The 17,065-nt window shown below is 39.6% G+C and overlaps 1 protein-coding gene across 2 annotated transcripts in view; it reads right to left on the minus strand.

Annotated features, from left to right (window-relative positions):
- Window positions 1-17,065, minus strand: part of abcd3a (ATP binding cassette subfamily D member 3a) — a 99,990-nt gene that overhangs the window by 29,887 nt on the left and 53,038 nt on the right. For both annotated transcript variants that reach the window (XM_088322564.1, XM_088322563.1), the window contains exons 11-16: window positions 15,775-15,844; window positions 7,593-7,690; window positions 4,160-4,251; window positions 2,597-2,685; window positions 1,186-1,243; window positions 1,056-1,119 (exon numbers count right to left, since the gene is read on the minus strand). In XM_088322564.1, coding sequence (XP_088178690.1) covers window positions 1,056-1,119; window positions 1,186-1,243; window positions 2,597-2,685; window positions 4,160-4,251; window positions 7,593-7,690; window positions 15,775-15,844 — 471 coding nt within the window. The remainder of the gene's footprint in view (window positions 1-1,055; window positions 1,120-1,185; window positions 1,244-2,596; window positions 2,686-4,159; window positions 4,252-7,592; window positions 7,691-15,774; window positions 15,845-17,065) is intronic.

Here is a 17,065-nt window from a genome sequence, read left to right on the forward strand (position 1 = left end):
TTGAAACCCATGTCCATAGGATAGAAGTAATCCATAGTGTAGTTGTCAAAACGGGAAGAAAAAACACCGAAGATAGGAGCAGACAATAAAACAACAGGGCAGCTGCTGGAAAAGGCAGCCGCTCTTGGCAGCGCCGCTTTGATCAAGGCACTTACCAAAATATTGTGTGAAAGCACTCACCACAGACAAAAAAGTATTTACTGTCAAAAAAACAGAGAGTGAAGAATACTTGTTTTTTGAGTGTGCATAGGTTGTGAATGCCCTTTTATAAATGGTTGCGAACTGATTAAAGTTTCAAACTCAATTGTGTCGAGCTGCACTGAAGCTAAGGTTGGGCCAATTGGGATTTTCTACAAAAACTGCACTAATAAAATTTTTTCGCTGTTTTTAAAAGGAAATGGTTTTATATTTGTCCACTAGATGTAGCTGTAATGTAAAGAGCAACCAAATATGAGTCCAAGGAAGATTATAAACAATGGAGACTGAAAGTGAGCAAAAAACACTTTTTTTTCAATTTTTACCTATCCTTTCACAAGGACAAAAAGAAGGGGTAAACATTTTTTAAGGAACAAAAACAGGGAAGAAGAAATAAGAACAAAAGGCAAAAAAGGAAAACGGGAATAAAAAGAAAAGTAGGGGAAAACAAAGCAAATAAAGGAAAATGGATAAAAAGAAAAAAGATAGAAAAAAGGCAAAAACTATGAAAAAAAGTTTTTTCTTTTCATTTTTTCTTTTATATTTTTTTCCTTTTCATCTTGAATTTTACTTTTTGTCTTAATTATTTCCTTTTCTTTATGTTCTTTTTTCTTTTTTCAAAAGTAATATATGACGTGTCAACTTTGAGTTTCTATAATTGGCCTTCCGTTGTGCTTTTAAGCACTTGTTTTCGATGGCATTACAGAATACAGCAACATCTTGTGGGAAAATAATACACACTGTCCCTTTAACTTTCATATTAAGACAGGGGCCTCAGACCATTATCCTGGGCCAGTTTAAGACCCCTGTTTTAAACACAAATCAAACATAACCGAAAAAAAAAAAAAAGATCATTGTACCTCAAATGTGAGGTCTTGAATCAAAATGTCTCCATTTGGCGTAGCTATAGGGGTATGGTCAAATCTGCAAATCAAAAAACAGACATAAGCATACAAAATAAAAAATAATAAGTAAATGCAAATAACTTACTTGATGATGTTATCTCGATTGAGAATTTCCCCTTTTCCTGGAAGAAGTTTCAAGCTTTCTGTTGTGTCAAATATTCTTAAATTAGCGATAGCCTACTTACACTTATTAGTTCCACCTATCTTATTTCGTAAAAGTTCGTCTGACTTCTCCTCCTAGGGCTTTGAGATTACCCCATCGATATTAGTGGATGGGTGGGTGGATAAACACAAGGGTTGTAGGGGCACAATTTCCTGTGGTGTGTACAGCTTGTTGGCACTTAAAAATTCTGGCTCACTGGGAATCGTGTGGAATGCCTTTTGTTAGTTATAGCGATAACATTCCTTCCATAGGGAATGAATGGGCTCACAATTTTATCATTGTATCGTGCATTGTGTTCTGCAACAGACAGCATACAACAGACAGCATACAACAAATGCCATTACAAGGAAGTATGTGCGTGTGTTGGGTCGCATGACTGAGAGGCCGGTGTATGCCATCAGTTTAACAGCGGGCGAACAAGCCAATGTGTCTACCTAAAAAAAAAACTGCGAAGCATAGTCACAGCGACAGTTAGTTTCAGTGGCTTGTTAAATTTAAAATAAATTCATCAATTAACTCAGACTCTAAGGAAAGTCGAAAGAGCGCAAATAAATGGTGATCACCAGCAGGGACTCTATGGATTGTTATCGGGTCCCAGAAGGGACTGAGACGGCGTATATATATATATATATATATATATATATATATATATATATATATATATAGAGAGAGAGAGAGAGAGAGAGAGATAGAGATATAGATATATAGAGAGATAGAGATATAGATATAGAGATATATATAGAGATAGAGAGAGAGAGAGAGAGAGAAATAACAGGGATGCAGGTACAGCCTACTGCTAGAGCTACTTAACAAGCCACCCCTGCCGAGCCGGTATACCCATGAAACTGATGACCTGGAGCTACCACTTGTGGGGAAACTACTACATTTGTGACGGGTGTATCATCACTACCTAGCTTAATCCAAGTATACCAGATGCTAGGGTGCAGCTTGCCTGCCGCTTTCCAAATCGTCTTCTTACAATGAAAGGAGAAGCCCTCCAATTTTCTTGTACTTTTGTATGACAATAAAGACCAATAATCTAACTGCGATTCTGTGTTACGTGTTTTTATTTCTGTTTCTATACTTGTTGTTTTGTTACAGTCATATACTCTCAGTCAGTAAGGACGTCATCTCAAGGTAAGTTTGACCCATAGGGGCCTTCATGAAGGGGCGTCACTACATGGCGGATTTTCATGTTTGATGGCTGTTTCTGCCCCCTTTTAGCTGTGATAACCCAGGTTATAATGTATACTTTTATCAAACAAAGTATTATAACTTCTGTAATGTGTAATTTGTTTATTCATTACCAATTAATGTAACAAGAATTATATACCTTTTGGTTGGGCGACCATGGTACGCTCATATATGCCAGAATTTAAATCCGTTAGGACCTTTATCAGTTCGGTGATGCGAGTTGTGAATCTGTAGGAAGGAAATATCAACATTAGATCAAAATCAAGTATTGAGCACAGAACATTTTGAGTGTGCCTTTCAGGAAATACTATTTTCGTGTGTGGGTATGAAAGAGAGAGAGAGAAAGAGACAGGAAAGAGAATATCGATTAACAGTGTCTGACTGTAGATAGTGTAGAAAATATTTAGCATTTTTTACTCATATAATTTGATTAGTGGAATTAGATTGTGTCAGGGCTGCTTAAGTGTTGGGAAGTCCTTGGCAATTTTATTTCGGTTAAGGTAAGCTTACACCAAAGGATTTTTACAGCTTTGACTAAAGATTAGAGGTTTGAGGAGTGGAATTGTTTTCAACAACATTTTCAGGAGTCCTTTCCCAATTTAGGCCTTTCACCCATTTGAATGGTGTTCAAAATTATGACAAATCTTTCAGTATTCATTTTGACTTTCACAACCAACAACCAATTGACGTGCAAAGGAGGGCAAGTAGGGTCTTGAAAGTAAAATATATAGCACTGCTGTCTTGTCTACACCCATTTGTGTAAAATACTTGAGCGGAGGGTGGTGTAACACCGAACCTCTCTTTCAACAAGACAAAAATCTACAAATTGTCGAACGCTAGTCATTCACCATTGGCCTCTTTATCTTGTAGGTATTTCTTCCTTCCTAAAACCACAATGACAGTACTTTAAACGTACAGTAATCCCGCGTTTTTGCAAGGGGTACGTTCCAAAAAGGGCTTGCGCTACTTAAAATTCGCCAAGTGGAAACTTTATTTGATGACTATTTTTATTCTCCCATGAGCAGAAGCCAATGAGGCAGGGATGTCGGTGGGGACTCGGGACGGGCGCTTGATCTCTCCCTATGGATCTTCTCAGCTACGGCAGTGCCCTTTGAGGCCTAACGCGCTCCCAGATGATGCAGCGGCCTGCACTCCCGGACAATGTGGTGGCCTCAGCACCGTCTTGCACAATGCTTGCTCTGGGGCGACGCACCAGCCTTGCAACACTCCCCAGCGTTGCGCACCTCACAACATTACATGCTCTCAGAGGTGGTGGCGACCTCGCGAAGCTGCGCTCCTGGACGGTGCGCGATGAAGTGGTGCACTGCCGGCCTTGCAACGTTCTTGCAACAGCCTTGCAAAGCTTCACGCTCCTGGACGATGTGGCGTAGTCACACTGTTTTGTAGTCTTGCTCCCAAATGTCATAGAGGGCTCACAGCCTCACACATTCACAGACAATGTGGAGGCCTAGCACCGTCCCTTATCGTCCGCCATCCCAAACGACATGGCTACGTCTCACCGTCCCGCAGGGTTGCATTCTCCCCGGCAATACAGCGCCCTTACAGTTTTGTAGAGCGCTCTCTTGTAGCTGTCTCTCTCTTTCAGTAGTTAATGTGCAGATTGAAAAAAAAAACTAAAAAGGAAAAATCCCTACAGTTTGCAAAATTAAAGTGCTGTTTCTTGCAAGAAGTAAATACTTACCCTGAGAGCCGTGTCATTTCTCGCCCAGCCAGAACAATTCTGCCAAGGGCCTGAGACAACCGGAGAAGCATCCTCCCACTCTGGTAATAATCCTTAAATAATATAAACATAGAAGTCGGCTTAGATAGTTAAATCTGGCGTGGATGAAGAATTTAAGCGGTTTTATTGATTGTCATGTGGACAATGTAAGATTTTGTCAAAATGATGAACTCATTCAATGCCATTACTTGCAAATGCAAAAGCATTGTCCCTTAGTGCCAAAGCTTAAAAAAAATTGTATTTTACATTTTTTTTATTAAAAATAATTTGGCACTAATCATCAGTAGGGGTCAAGCCTCTGGGAAGGCTTTCAGGATGACAACATATTTGGAATGTTACTCTAGTTCGCTGGTTGTCAAGTTATTATGAGAAGACAGTGTTTACTTTTTTACATTTATTTAGGTTTGTTTTCTTTGGTTTTTATAGATGTACAGTGTCTTGCAGAACTATTAAACATATTGCCATATTTAAGGCTTCAAACCTAAAGATAAAAACCTCAAAATGTTTTCTAAAAATCAACAGCATGTGAGACACAATCATGAAAAGACAGCAAATTATCTCAACATTTATTATTGTGCTAACAAATAAAAAATTGAAAATAGATGTTGCAAAAATATTGGCCCCCTTTAGTTACCAATTTGTACAACCTTCTTTTGATCACAGCTAAAAGTCTTTTTAGGCGTGTCTCGAATACGTTTTGCACATCTTGAAACAGAAGTATTTGCCAAAGTTCCTTAAGGTTTGTTGATGATCGGTTCCAAAAATGCTCTTTAGGATTAAAGTCTGGACTTTAGCTTGGCTATTCTAAACACTGTTATATTTTTAGTCTTAAACCATTCCATTGTAGATTTTGCTTTATGTATAACGTAGATGTATTTTTGGAAGGTGAGCCTGCCCCCCGTTTTCAAGTCTCTTAGAATAGAATTTACTTTTCTTGTCATTGTTTGTAACAATGCACACAGAACGAAATGTCGATACACCTGACCCGTACAGTTAAACTGTAGCGAGCCGATGCAGACTCAAAAAGATTTTCTGCCAGAATCGCACTGTATTTGGCGCCATCCATCTTCCCATCAACTTTAACACTATTCCCAGTCCCTGCTGAAGAAAAGCAACCCTAGAGCATGAATGATGCTGCCACCACGATTAACAGTGGGGATGATGTTTTCAGGGGTATGTGCAGTATTAATCTTACGTCAAACAAAAGGCTTTGCATTTAGCATAAACATTTCAATTTTGGTCTCATCTGACCAGAACACCTGGTTTCACATGACATTTGTGTCTCCCAAGTGGCTTCTTGCAAACACCAAACGTGCTTTTTTTATGATAATTATTTCATAAAGGGCTTTCCATTTGCCACTCAAAAACACAAAAAAGGGCAGATTTATGCAGGCTAACAATAATAGTTGTCTTATGCAGATTGTGCCACCTCAGTTGTGTTAGCCTGCAGGTCATCAAATGTGTTTATGGGTCTCTTGGTTGCTTCCTAGATTATTTGGTAACTTCAGGTTTTGGTAGGTTTGCAGTTGTTTTATGCCGTCCCTTTTTTGACATTAGTGCTTGCACAAGCTCCAGGAAATGTGTAGACGTTGCAAAATCTTCTTGTATCCCATTTTTGCATTGAAGTTTTCCACAACTTTATCCAAGGCTTTCCTGATGTTTTTGCTCTTCCACACAGCATGTGCATTTAAACTTGATGACATTGTTTGTCATTTAGGTCGATATTCTGAACTCTGGAGGAAATTGGCTGATCTGAAAGAACAGGGAGCCAGTATACAGTACTGTTTAAAATAGTACCAGTGAAATTTGACTAACTACAATATCTCAGGTTTTAGAATATTTTTTATAGTTACATGCCAAACAAGTTACCTGTAGGTGCAGGAGAACAAACAACACCACCTATTCATTATAGTCACGCTCCAAAGGCTGTGCAATTGGGCAAATAGACTCAAAGGCGGCTGGGGGCTGTGGAATCCACTAGGAGATGCTCAAAGCTGAGCGGTTGCAAGTTCCGTCGGGGGTCATCCCTACCGACTAGAGAAAGGGTATCATTGTCCCCATCTGGAAGGGAAAGGGTGAGTGCAACCCGTGAGTGCAACAACTACCGAGGTATTACAATCCTCTTGGTCCCAGGCAAGGTCCTTGCCAGGGTCCTATTGGACAGGGTTCGCGGCCAGCTGCTTGTGCACCGGCGCCCAGATCAGTCGAGTTTCACTCTGGAAAGGTGTTAACTGTACAAGCCTGTAAACTAGGCCAAAAAGTCCATAACAGCAACGAGGGCAACGACGCAGCTTCCCATCTCTGCCAGCTGGTTAATCCAGGCGTTGGCATGCTTCAGGTCAGACGCTGGTCCACTGACTCATCTCAAATCGTCCTTCTCCTACGTGTCTGTTTTGTTTAGTTTTTTTACCCATTGTAAGGCATCAGACATCATTTTAGTTGAACAGCCAACAATTTTTTCCAACTCTTTATAGATTCATCCCTATCCTATCAACTTTTTATTCAAAGAACGCCGTTTTTCGGAGCAGTGTCTTGAACAACCCATTTTCCTTAAGCAGGCGCCACCCGAATCACACCTTATTCACACCTGTTTTTGTTTTTTTTTCCCACAAAATTGATGAACTCAAGAGATTGGAGTGTGCCTATAATGAATGCCTAATCTTGTTTGTTTTCTGAGAATCTCCTGCACCTACTGGTAACTTGTCTGGCATGCAACAATACAAAATATACTAAAATCCAGGGATATCATGTTTGTTATCATATTGTCACACTGCACTACTATTATTTTGAACAGCACTGTATTTGCAGCACCTTTGTTTTGTAAAAAAAAAACAAAAAAAACTAATTTGGCTCCACTTAACGATTCTGTCACATGTTGTCATTTCTTAGAAAATATTTTTACTTTTCAAGCTTTACATTGAAAGCCTGAAATGTGAAAATGAATCAAAAGGTTTTTGAGAGGCCAATACCTACGCAAGGCACAGTAAATTGATCACATTGTTACAGATATTTGGCTCTTAATCGCTTTCATACTAAAAAAAGGGCCTCCAATGTCCCTGTACTTTTGTATGACAATTAGGTCAATTCATTTAACAGCAATTCTGTTTTTATTTGTAGATTTACAGCCGTATACTCTCAGTCGTTAATGACGTAATCGCTCAGTAAATTTGCAAGTCACTGTTATGTTCTCACAAAATAAAACTAGCACAGAAAATGCCTTTTTTTATTGAAAAATCCCATCAAAATTGCAAAACGGGTCTGAAAAATTGCAATTGGGTCTTTTTTCAGAAAATCGTGCAGCCCTAATTAGAAGTTACGTTAGCTTCTAATACAATTAATACAAGTAAAAACCACCTATAAGTGTCTTTTTGAGGGTCTTGGTGCATTCACTGACCTCAAGTAGCTCAGACTGTGTGCTGTGTTGATGCCTTGGATGAAATAGGTTTAAGAATGGCCTACTAACCACCAGGTATCCCACAACAGTGGCAATGTCTGCAGCAGATCCATACAAACGCAAGCAAACACACAGAGACACACAAAACACAAACGATGCGCTGTCACGGTCAGATTTTACACACATTCATAGTGGATGCAACGGTTGCATCTATCTATTCACTGTGGAAGTCTATACAGAGACACCTGGGTACTTGGCACTTCAGTTATCGCTGGTTCACTGCTTCAGGATTTTGAATTGAATTGTCTTTACAGTGATAATTTCACTTACAAATGTCCCTACATTCAAAAGTTTCGGGTTACAAAGTATCTGAACGGGAAAATATTGCCTCTAGTTACAAAGACGTTTCAGGATAAAAAGTAAAAAATACAGTACACCACGCGCTGCTTTTGCAACTCTGAGTTCTACCTGGCAAACCGGTGCGTATGGGTGAATCCTGGCATGTTTTTGGTGTCCCCTTCTTGCTCTGTAAACAGTCTACTGTATGGTAACACTACCAAGAGCTATCATTCACAATGGACCCCATGGAAGACATGCAGAAAAGTGGACAAGGAGAAAAGAAGAGGAAGAGACATTTCTGGCCATCGAAAAAAAGCAAGAGATAATATAAAGGTATGAAAACACAAACCGCCGTGCAGGAGGAGTTCAGAGACGCAGCCATCATTCCAAAAGTCTCAGAATTTGTGGAAAGGAATCACGCTCATTATGACGACGTTGGACTCGCGCATTTCCGACGGATTGTAAAAAGCCAGCAAAAGCAGCTGTCATTGGATCTTTTTTTTTTTAAGAAATGTAAGGCAAAAAACACCGCCGAGAACCAGTAAACAAAGAGGCGGGTTTAAAGTAAATTCATATTTTTATTATTTCCTCGGTTCTTTGTATTTTTATGTACCCCTCGTTTTATGGTAATTGTGCGGTAATCTAATTTTAATGTGTATTTCATGTATGTTATGATGCTCTTTTGTGATTTATTAAAAAAGTATACTTTGCGGGGCTTGGAACGGACTAGCGCTTTGACATTCAAAAGGCTTCTCTACTTACAATTGTTTCAGGATACAAAACTAAACCCAGGTCCAATTAAATGTGTAAGTAGAGGTATCGTCATTGATATCAACAAATCGCACATTGTTGTATGCAGCAGACAGCACACAGCAAATGCTATCACGGGGCAGCCTATTTGTGTGTGTTTCCTGCAGCTTTTTAAAACTTCTTAGATGTCATTTAGAATTAAACTTAAGGCCAAGTCCACAAAAAAAACATTGCATTAAATACACACTTTACTATGGTCAAAAGTTAATGTCTCTGACCAAATTGCTATGTGTATTGTGGGTAAAATGGTATATGTTAAATGGACTGTATTCCAAGAAAGAGCACTACCTCCTGGGTACACCTAAAGACATGCATCTGCTCTGCAGGGCCAGACTGCAACAACATCGACGTTTTGATAGTTCCGTAATTGTGGTCGAGCCACATTGCCACGAAAGTAAATCAGTGAATAAGTAAAAAAAAAAAAGATTATTGATAAATATTACTACAGATTAATCTTTTTAGTTTAAACAAATACAAGACTTTCAAAAATTTGATTAAAGTATTTTAAATTATGGCCATATTTTTCAAGTGATCAATTCAATGCCTTTGGTGGTCCATGGAATGCCTTCGGTTCCTCGTTGATTGTTATCGAGCTGGGAAAAATGGAGGCAACGTCAAAAGAGAAGGCAACACTGCCGCCCAAGGTTCAGCATACTGCGGGAGCGATAAGACTCTCACAAGCTACCCCTGCTGATCCTGTATCTCACCAATCCCAAATACATTACCCATGAAATGGATGGACTGGAGCTACAACTCGTGGGAAACCGCTATATTCAGGACAGATATATTTTAATCATTGCGAAGTCCTGCCTTATCCTAAAGATACTGCTGTTAGCATGTAGCTAGCCAAACACTCTTTTTTAGAATGGAAATTAACTGCAATTGTGTGTTCTGTGTTTTTATTTGTAGATCTATAGTTGTTATTTTGTAACGGTCGTATACTGTCAGTCGGTAAGGATGTCATCTAAGGTAAGCTTGACCCTTGGGGGCTTTTATGAAGGGGAGTTGCTACTGCACAGATTTTTATGTTTCGCCAGGATTCTGGTCACCATTAACCATGATACCCAAGGAATTACTGTACTTCTGGCAAGCCACGTACCACATACCTTGCAAACAGATGGGATGCAGCAATGGAGTCTACTCTTGGTACAGTACCCAACAAGTACAGTTCTTTGTTGATTTTGAGTGACATGAATAAAATATTATTATTTTAAATATATTATTTAAAACTAACAAGTTGAGTAAAGTCAGTCAAGTTTTGAGAAGCGATTCTTTAGGTCCAGCTCACTCAAATAAAGATAAAAGGCATTTAAAAATAGTAGAGAAATGGAACAAATAATTCAAATAATTTCCAAATATATCAAGTCATCTTTGTTGCCAACATTGTACTTCCACTAATAAAGTGTGATTATGTATTGTGCAAGCAAATAAATATGTATGTTACAAAAGATACATTTTAAAAAATGGAAACCTCATGTAAAAATGTTGTAAAAACAACTTACTTTTGTGGGCCGTGAAACCTTTCCAAAATAGTACATTATTCTGTTCAAAAAATATGAACAAATAATTAAGCATTGCCAGAAACTCAGCAAAATGTAAAATTGTTTTTCTTCTGAGGGGTGCATATCTGGGGGTCAAAAAAATGCCCAGGTTATTGGATCCATCCAGCTGTCGAAGGGGGCCAGCTCTGTACCTATCTTTGATGTTGCAATAGACCAGGGGTCGGCAACCTATAGCACGCGTGGAAGCAGTGGCACGCGAGGGGTTAACCAGTGGCACGCGAGCGCACGGCCAAATAATAATGATTTTTTTTTAAGCGCATTTACCTGAAATTTAGACATCTTCAGTTGCACGCCATGTTATGTAAAGGATTTACGTTAGGCTTTATGTGGGTTTTTCAGTGTGAGTTTGCTCGGCGCCTCGCACAAAGAGAGAGAAAGAGAGAGAGAAAGAGAAAGAGAGAAAGAGAGAGAGAAAGAAAGAGAGAGAGAGAAAGAAAGAGAGAGAGAGAAAGAAAGAGAGAGAGAGAGAAAGAAAGAGAGAGAGAGAAAGAAAGAGAGAGAGAGAAAGAAAGAGAGAGAGAGAAAGAGAGAGAGAAAGAGAGAGAGACCCAGCCAACGAAACACACGCACGCGATAAATGAACGAGTCATGACTGCCCCTCAAGCGAAAAGATGGCGCTCTCTCCAGCCAGCGTGGAGATGACTGGGGCTTTATGCAAAAAATGACCGTGCTCTTTGTGCATTACGCCCCGAGAGCGTTGTACCTTGCGCATCAAGTGTTAAACGTCATTACGAGACAAAAATTGAACATGAATTCAAGGCGGAGACATTAAAACGCGCTGTGTCCAGGTAGCAAACAAACACAGACCCTAAACATGTGCTGCTAAAAACACCACCACTGAAGCTGTCTAACAAGTTGCTCACTGAATAGCAAAGCACGGAAAACCATTTACTGATGGCGAATATTTTAAAGCATGTGTATGTGCGCGCGCGTGTGCCTTATGCATTGCTGCTGTTATTTCAAGTTTTGATATTTCCTGCATTGATGAATGGTATAGTAGCTAACCATATTACTTGTTTTTTGATTGTAGTTTATGGTTGATGAAGAATGGTTGATTCTGGTAAATTCTTGTGGTAAAAAGTTGAAGTCAGAATGGCTACAGGTCTTTCCACATGTTGTTCACATTCATATTTAAGTTAATTGATGAATAGTGGAAGATAAATAGGTCAGTTATACCAGTGTGCCGCTGGAATTTTATCTTTCTAACAATGTATTCAGTATTTTTGCACTCTTCAGACGAGGAACTGTAATAGTCATCCATATCAGTAGGTGGCAGTAGATTATTTACTTTTTATGTACTAATTATCTGCTCTTGAGGTAGCACAGTACATTTAATAACGTAATTTGTTTAACAAAGCGGTTTAAGATTGTACTGTAAAAAATAAGAACAAAGCACATCATTCGTTTTTATATTAAGTATTATGTCCTTCTTTTTATATACTAATTATCTGCTTATAAGGTAGTACTGTTAAAGATTTGACATAACTTCATTTTCAAACATTTTTGACGGACGGTGTGCCACGGAACTTTTTTATAAATAAAAGTGTACCTTGGTTCAAAAAGGGTTGAAAAACACTGAGTTATACAATTAAAATGTCTATCCATCTTGTATATTTGGACTGGTGGAAAATTACAGCTCTGTTGGATATTAAAAAAATGTTGTGCGAGTCATTCATGGCACACTGATTTACAAGGAAATTTTGAAAGTGGCACGCCGCACAAAAAAGGTTGCTGACCCCTGCTATAGACGTTGTCCACCAGGGGCGTTACCAGGGCGGGACCGGGGTGTAGGGTGCCCACCCACAGACAGGCTCTGCCACCCCAAAGAAAAGTGGATGTAATAATGAGTGCAGCGCATATTCCATCTCATTCATATTTTGTACGTCAGTGGACACTAGCATGGACTCTCTAACCCCTAACAGCACAGTGTGTGCTCAAGTCCCCGCGGGAGCAGCCCCTCCCTCGGCATCCAGGTTGCAATAGAATTGCGCAAGTTGCAGTGTAAAATGTGTGTGTGCGTGAGCAACCCTTTGTTGCAATGCTAGGAATTCCATCTTTTTCCAAAAACTCTTTCAGCTCGGCTCACTACACAGTTCTTAAGATTGTTATGCTTGCTTTAATCCATTCATGACCAACAATGATTTAACATTATGCACAAAATGACTAATAAGGGGAAAATTAAGCCAAAAAAAAAGGGAAGAAAAAAAAGACAATTAAAAATGAAAAAAATAAGAAGAAAAGGGAAAAAGAGAAGAAAACAAGAAGAGGAAGAGGTAAGAAGCCAGAAAAAAATGACACAAAAGAAAAAAAAAAGAAACTGAAGAACAAAATCAGGAAAAAATGACTTGAAAAACAAGGAAATAATAAATTAAGAAAAGAAAAATTAAAAAGGGGCAGCACGGCGGTGCAGTGGTTAGCGCTTGTGCGGCACAGTGCATGTCATGGGAACCTGTCGTGGGTTCAAATCCAGCTCCAGACTTCCTGTGCGGAGTTTGTATGTTCTCCCCGTGCCTGCGTGGGTTTCCTCCGGGCACTCCGGTTTCCTCCCACGTTCCAAAAAAAACCATGCATTTCAGGTGAATTGGCCGGTCCAAATTGTCCCTAGGTGTGAATGAGCGAATGAGTTGTTTGTCCCTGTGTGCCCTGCGATTGGCTGGCAACCAGTTCAGGGTGTCCCCTGCCCACTGCCCGGAGATGGCTGGGATGGGCTACAGCCCCCCCGCGACCCTAATGAGGATAAGCGGTACGGCTGATGAGAGATGAGAGAGATGAAAATTAAAAAGAACTAAGAAGAAAAAAGCTGGGAAATATAAGAATTAAATGTACTATTATGCACAAAATGGTTTAAAAAGGGAAAAATTTAGCAAAAAAGATAAAAACACAACACAAGAAACGGGAAAAAAAAATTAAAAAGGAAAAAAGTGAAAAGTTAGTACCGTATTTTTCGCACTATAAGGCGCACCTAAAAGTCTTAATTTTTTTCAAAAGCTGACCGTGCGCCTTATAATACAGTGCGCCTTATATATGGATCAATATTAAATCGCAAGGTCTCGCAACTTACGCAACAGCCGCCGACTTGATTTTCCCCCGAACGTGGAGTAGTCCGCGGTGCATGCTGGGATTTTTATACCGGCGTTTCATTGGCTAACCAATGTGTCAATCATCATTTGAATCCATCGCTATTGGCTAAAGTTATTCAGAGCCTCGGATAGGCTAGAGGGCCGAAACAAACCCTGCAATTGGCCGAAAAAGACGTGTCAATCATCCGTCAAATCGATCGCTATTGGCTGAAATTATTGGGAGCCTCGGATTGGCTAGAGGGCCAAAACAAACCCTGCAATTGGCCGAAAAAGATGACTGAATAGCAAGCTTGCTAAACTACGCCATAAAGAAACATGTTTCATTAGTCTGTATTTGTAAATATTCGACTCTCCTGGATTGACTTCACTCACGGTTGTAAGAAGACCATTGTTGCGTATCATTATTGAACGTGAGAACTTAGGTGAGCTATGCGGCTTTATATTTTCCCAGTATCTTGTTTTAGAACGATCTTGATGTTGCTGTGATGAGTTGAGTGAATTCAACTCAATTCCAAGTGTTTATTGTCATATGCACGGTAAAGTTGCGAGCGAAAAATAAAATAGAAACTAAAGAATGGTTGGCATTTCTTGAATCCCAAGACTTTAACCTTCCGAATGATGGAACGATGCATTTGAGTGACATCGTACGGACACCGCATCCGCACGTGTTCTCGACACGTATTTGCGTCTTTGCAAGCTTTGGGAATGTTAAGGGGGTAAGAAGTTGGACTGAACTATCTGACTGTTTTGTCCACGTTCCCATTGTAGCGCCTTATAATCCGGTGCGCCTTATCTATGGAAGATATAGGACCAAAAACTATTTTTTATGGGTGCGCCCTATAACCAGGTGCGCCCTATAGTGCGGAAAATACGGTAATAAAAAAGAAACAACAGATAAAAAATTAAAAAACGGGAAAGAGGGGAAAAAAATCAAGAATTAAGAAAAAAGGAAGTAGCAAGCCAGGAAAAATTAAACAAAAAAAGTGGAGGATAAAGAACAAAAGAAAAAAAGGTGTGAAGCAAGGAAAAAAAAAGAAAAAAAAAAAAAAGCTAAAAAATAAGACCAAAAAAAAAAAAAAAAACAGGAAAAGGAACAAAAAAGAGTGCGTGTGCATTCATTCCCTTTGTTGTAGTACTGGAAATTCTGCCTCTTTCTTGAGAACCAGCTCTTTTGGGTCATTTTACTCCATGGCTCTATAGCTCATTTCTGCTTGGAGTAACTGGTACTTTGCTTACCATGACGCTGGTGAACTTCTGTTTTGTCCGAGTTGCGTGCTTTGATAATCAGAAGCTGTGTCGCTTAAGTTTACCTGCCGTCTTGTATAGTGTGCGTTCCTTCGCCTTGTTTAAGGTAATTGATTGTGACTTTTCATTTTGTGTTTTTGCTGCATGTTTTGCAATTAAAACAATATAGTCTAGATAGCTCCCCGTTCAGTTTTGTGTGGTCTAGGTTAGCCCCATAGGAAGTCGGCTAGTTGGCTTGCCTGCCGTGATCATTGTTTTTTCCCCGAGCTGGGTTTGTGTTTGTTGCCATGGTAGTTTCTTATTGTTATTGTTGGCTCGCAGTTATTCTGGCTGCTTACTTCATGTTTTTGGTTAACCAGCCTCCAGTTTTTTTTTCTGCCGATCATTCTTGTCCTCTAAGGCATCCAGCTAGCCTAGCGTGATTATTTGGTTTATTTACAGCTAGGTTTGTGTCTGTTGCCGTGGTAGTTTTTTTGTTGTCTGCTCCCTGTTATCCTGACTGCCTACATGCTTTTGGTCAGCCATCCACCCGTTTTCTCCACCAAACGGTCATGGTCCGCCCTCTATAGCACCCAGCTAGCCTGCCATGTCCCAGTTGGTTTAGCCCCTCTTAGCTCTCTGTGTATTTTTGCCATTTGGCCCTATTTTGGCTGCTCGCCATTTGTTGTACCGCTGCTATGCCTAGGCATTCTCTACAAAATCTACCAAGAATTTCCTTAAAACACTCAAAACCTTTTCAACTAATTAACATGTACACCAATATGATGACTGGCTTCCTAAGGTGCCGGTGTTTTTCACATGACGTCACAGCTCAGGAAGTCAAAAACAGTGTCTTCAAAATGCATTATCTCTGAAAATAATTGAAATATACCAATGACTTATAGAGAGGGATGGCGCACCACCAGGCTGTACTTTCCCAAAACATATAATAGGAAATGGTGCCCCTAGAGGTTAAGGGATCTAACCAACAATTATGCAAAGTACACATATAAAGACATAAAAATACAGACTGAGATGTTTTCATTTATTTGTCTCCCCACCGTCAGTTTTAAATGTGAATGTACAGTAGGTTGGGTTCTCTGTTTTGTTTTGGAAAATGTTGAGAAAAAGATATTTGTACTTGATAGTGAAGGTGACTGTACTTACATTTGGCAATTATGCTGTCCACAAATCCCATTGTAAAACGAAAGAAGATGAAGTTATGCAGATGATCAACCTGAAAAACAAATTAAAAAAATATTCATATCCATCCATCCACATCTGCTTATCTAGGGTCCGGTCAATGACATAACAGCATTTGCGGGTAAACACAGACCTCCCAGTACCCAACCCAGTGAAAGGAAACTCATTCCGGCTACTTGTATCCAAGATTTTGTTTTTTCGGTCATGACCAGGCATGACAAAGGGCCAGGGGTTAAAAAGTTGAGAAGGGTGTGGAGGAAATACATTGACTTGAAAAAGTAATTTTCCCCTTCTTGATTTCTTGCATACGTATCACTCACAAAGCTTTCAGATACAAAACCGATTTTAAAAACATACACAGACAACCCAAGGAAATATAAAATGCAGTTTTGAAATGTTGATTCAATTTATTGAGGCACACAAAAAACTAACTCTATCTGACCCTGCTTAAAATGAATCGATCTGTTCTCCTTTAGGATCTTGTGGTAAACAACAAAATTTACAGTGGCTTGCGAAACTATATGGCCCCGATTAACCTTTTGCCACATTTCACACTTCAAACATAAAGATATAAAACTAATTTCTTGTGAAGAATCAACAATAAGTGGGACACAATCATGAAGTGGAACACACTCTATTGGATAGTTTAACCTTTTTTAACAAATAAAAAAACGAAAAAGTGGATGTGCAAAATTGTTTAGCCCCATTGAATTAATACTTTGTAGCGCCAACTTTTGCTGCGATTACAGCTGCAAGTTGCTTAGGGTTTGTCTCTATCAGAAACTGATATTTTTGCCCATATCTCCTTGCAAAACAGCTCAAACTCAGTTAGGTGGGATGGAGAGTGTTTGTGATCAGCAGTTTTCAGTCCTTTCCACAGACTCTCAATTAGATTGAGGTCTGGACTTTGACTTGGCCACACCTTGATATGTTTTTGGTGAACCACTCCATTGTAAGTTTTGCTTTGTTTTGGATCATTGTCTTGTTGGAAGACAAATCTCCATCCCAGTCTCAGATCTTTTTCGGACTCCACCAGCTTTTCTTCCAGAATGGTCCTGTATTTGGCTCCATCCATCTTCCCATCAATTTTAACCAACTTCCCTGTCCCTGCTGAAGAAAAGCAGGCCCAAGCCATGATGCTGCCACCAACATGTTTGACTGTGGGGATGGTGTGTTGAGAGTGATGAGCTGTGGGGAGATGGGAGGATGTTCCATTTTGGTCTCATCTGACCAAAGCACTTTCTTCCACGTGTTT

This window comes from Urocampus carinirostris, chromosome 18 (assembly GCF_059441175.1).
Source record: "Urocampus carinirostris isolate Australia breed hairy pipefish chromosome 18, RoL_Ucar_1.0, whole genome shotgun sequence".
NCBI classification, from domain to species: domain Eukaryota; kingdom Metazoa; phylum Chordata; class Actinopteri; order Syngnathiformes; family Syngnathidae; genus Urocampus; species Urocampus carinirostris.